This window comes from Aulostomus chinensis, chromosome 23 (genome assembly GCF_037954235.1).
Source record: "Aulostomus chinensis isolate RoL2024-O1b breed Wild chromosome 23, RoL_Achi_v1.0, whole genome shotgun sequence".
NCBI lineage: Eukaryota > Metazoa > Chordata > Actinopteri > Syngnathiformes > Aulostomidae > Aulostomus > Aulostomus chinensis.
In genome coordinates, this window is record NC_141342.1 from 3,693,801 (window position 1) to 3,697,629 (window position 3,829).

General features: G+C 46.0%; 1 protein-coding gene across 1 annotated transcript; it reads left to right on the top strand.

The window, feature by feature from the left end:
- The first annotated feature begins 785 nt into the window (after positions 1-785).
- Positions 786-2,123, top strand: LOC147239170 (heterogeneous nuclear ribonucleoprotein F-like). Its single transcript, XM_086195384.1, has one exon. It carries the CDS (start codon positions 872-874, stop codon positions 1,733-1,735), a length of 864 nt encoding a protein of 287 aa, XP_086051510.1. The 5' UTR covers positions 786-871; the 3' UTR covers positions 1,736-2,123.
- The last annotated feature ends 1,706 nt before the right edge of the window (positions 2,124-3,829 follow it).

A 3,829-nucleotide genomic window follows, 5' to 3' on the forward strand; every position in this document is an offset into this window, starting at 1 on the left:
ATATATTCCCTAATCTATATAGCACATATTGACACATATGGTTCTATACACATACTGTACATAATAGTTACTTTTGGAAATATGGCATCAATAAGTAACTCCTCCAAGCTCTTTTCAACGGTTTGATCTGCTTTTCAAATAGCTAATGACTTTGTTTTATCACAAATTTTGCACCATTTCACGGCACATAAACAGATCCACCGCTAAATCCCGGGCCGCCGCCGCACCCACCCGCAGGAAAGGAGATTTGCGTTGGGACCCGTGGGACCCGGCGGGACCTAAACTCAATGCAGACCCTCCAGCTGCAAGTCCTCTTCTACACCGACTGTTACAGGCATCGTATCATTGTCTATAACCACGTCTTCTGAGGGAAATACACACTTCTGGTTTCCGCACTTCAAATCACTCCGTTTGACACACAATAATTGCTAAAAGGGAGGACAACCACATATTTTGAATCACATTTCCATTTCAGATTTTCATTTGAAAGTATTCGCTGTTTTGATTGTATATTTTGTGCTTCGATGTTTTTGACCTCTTTTATTTTCAAAGATGGGATTCCTCCACGTACCTACCACCAGCGGCACACGCGCCACAGTTTGAGACCTGCGGAATTCGATGAGGTCAGTGATGATGACAGCCACCGGGGTCTAAGATGTCTGAGATGAAAGAGATGGCAGGGTCTCGCTTTGAACGCAGAACATCGTTGTCAGGGGCGCGCGGTTCTGCCTGTGATCAGCCTATGACTCATAATGACATCACGTATGTATAAGAACACGTAGGGCTTCAACACATCCAGACTTGTGCTGTCTTTCTTACCGTATCTCTGGTGCCTCTGAAACAGTTGTGACCCCATCTCAACACTTCCAAGATGAATGACCACGATTATAGCAAGAGGAAGAAGCCCAATCCAAGGACTCCTCTGACTGTCGAGAGGTTTGTGGTGCGGCTCAGGGGACTTCCCTGGACCTGCACACGAAAGGATGTTGTCAAATTCCTCTCAAAGTGTCACATCCTGGACAGAGAAAAAGGAGTGCATTTCTCCTACGACAGAGATGGCCGTCTCAGTGGAGAGGCATACGTGGAGCTGAGAAAATCGGACGATGTCCAGAAGGCCCTGGCCAGGGACCGTCAGTACCTGTTGCACCGCTACATTGAAGTGTTTAAGTCGGACCCTCTTGAGATGGAGTGGGCACTGACCCGCTTCGGCTATGATCGCTTCACTGGCTGCACGCTGAGAGTCAGAGGCCTGCCCTTCGACTGCACCAAGGAGGAGATTGTTCGCTTCTTCTCTGGGTTGGCTATCGTGCCAGGTGGTGTTACTCTGCCTGTCGACCACGTGGGGAGGAGCACGGGGGACGCTTTCGTGCAGTTCGCCGCCGTGGGGATCGCAGAGAAGGCTCTGCTAAGACATATGGGAACAATGAGACACAGATACATTGAGGTCTTCAGAACCAATTGCTGGGGGATCAGAGAGTTCTTCGAGGGCCACTTGCCGCGCCTGGGAAAGCAGAGACCACCACCCCACCACAGCCAAATTGTGCCCCCAAACATGGCAGTACCTGTGTTTCATGGCCAGGTGGACATCATGAGACATGAGAGAAACAACAGAGGAGGCCACGTCAGACCAAGACCCTACCCCCACCAGAGAATGAACAACGGGGTCAACCCTGGCTGGTTTAACCAGCAGTACGGCAGAAGACCCGTGAGGAGGACGAGGAATGAGAGGTGGTAGCTCAGCTGCCCACAGCGGAGGACGTTTCCAGCAATGCACGAGACAAGAGACCTGACGTCTGGACCTGGCAGTGGGACAAAATGTTGGGAGACTAAAAATGAAATATGTGCTCCATTATCCAGAGTGGGTGTGAACATTTGAGGGCAACCACAAGGAACCAAGAGGGAACTCAAATGTGACACCAGCATGGACGCTCAAAAACCGGGCTGGGGCGTGAGGAGGGAAGAAAAACAGGGGCGAAGACTGAAGAGCTCCTGTTTTTCCTGTTTGACCTCAAGGCTCTTCCTCACACCGCATCTGAGAGCCAAGCATGGCACGCAACGAATCCTCAAAAATACAAAAATGTTCTTGATTGTATTTCTGCTGTTACTAAATAAACTGAATGTGTTACAAATGAATCTCCTCTTAAATATGAAACCCAGGGCTGTATTGGACACACACACACACACACACACACACACACACACACACACACACACACACACACACACACAGGTATGTTATCATCTTCATCATTAAGTAGGAGTCTTTTTGTTTCCAGGGTGGTGAGTGGTAGTCGATCTATTTTTATTCATTCAACTTTTCACTGCTTTTGCTCTCTACCCCCCCACCCCCCACCCCCCATGTCTCTTTGCAGTCTGGGGATAAAAACGACTTCAGAAGGCTCAACGTAGGGGAGCCAACCAAACGAAACAATTATGGAAGAGAAGCAATCAAGATTTTCAAACATAGATAACTTACTGTCATCGTCTGTTCTTAAAGGGCGGGGAAATACTGCTCTTGGAAGTCATGGACACTCAATTGTCTATCTTTTCTCCCAAAAATAGTCACAGAAGCGATCAAGCTTTTTGTTTGGAGGCCGTTAAAAGTTGTGATGCGTCGGCAAGCCAATGTCTGGAGGTAGAACTTGCATCAGGAAAAAGTAATTTTCCACCTTTTACATGGGATTCAACTGTCAAACGCACATATATTCAGCGTGTTCAAGGTTGAGCGGGTAAAAAATATCAATCAAAAATTTAAAAAAAATGGAACTGTCATTCAAAAGAACCTCCAGGGAACTCTGTAAAGGTACTGCCAAATTAAAAAGACTTCAAATTCGCATGGAAATACGAGGTGGAAACAACCGAAACCTCATTCAGGTCTTTTTCAGCGTGATGTTGAATGAAAGTACCAGTACGCAGTGCTGTAGTTTACATTGTGTATTGTACATAAATTTGAGTGTAGCGCAGAAATACATGATGACTTACGAAGGGCCGTTACGTCCACACATCGGGTGTTTGAGACACACGTCCTCCTTCCATTGGGTTTCCTGCTTCAACAGAATCACACACCAACTCCAACATCTGAAGCTGCTCTCATGGAACGAGAGAAAATACCAGTTACTTCACTTCTTTTTTTATTCATCAGCAAATAAATGGCCAAGCCCTTCTTTTGCTTTTCCTTTTGTACTGAACAAAGGGTCAAACGAATGCTGAATCGTTCCTTTTCTCTGATAAACTCAAAAACTCTCTACATTAACAAACGTGTAAAATGACAATTAAACCCAACGACAACAACAACAAAAAAAGTCCCATGAATGCGAGCAACATTTTCTACGATGCAGCCTCAGGTTGGTACGCGGACCACAAACCATCCTCTTGGATGTGACACTTCACCCAAGCAGGTGTCTTAATCTCAAAAGATGATTTTTTTTTCTCTTCGACATCTTTTCGTGTGTCACAAACACAGAAAGAACCGGCCATATGTATTTAGCTTTAAGCTAACGGAGGCTGATGGCTAGCAGCAGCTGCCCAACAATGTCCGGTTATCAATGTCTCCAGAGCCCCTATGACATGGATAACAGCAGAGGATGAGCTCGAGAGGGTTTAAACAGACGTTTCGGGGCACTTTTGCGGTTGTTAGCTTGTCAGTGTCTGCAGGCTTCAAGCTAAATGTGAGAGGCTGTCTCTCTGTGTTCTGGATTCACAACGGAGTGATCCAGAAGGGAAAAAGAGTCTTTTTTAGTTCAACAATCCCGTTTTTGACTACTTGAAAGGCAAAAGATGTGTGAAGAAAAAAAAAATCACTTGAGAGGTGAAAGTTAGCATCAATAAT

Bases quoted from the DNA above. Each gene is read 5' to 3' on its own strand.
- LOC147239170 (XM_086195384.1), top strand. From the start codon at position 872: ATGAATGACCACGATTATAGCAAGAGGAAGAAGCCCAATCCAAGGACT.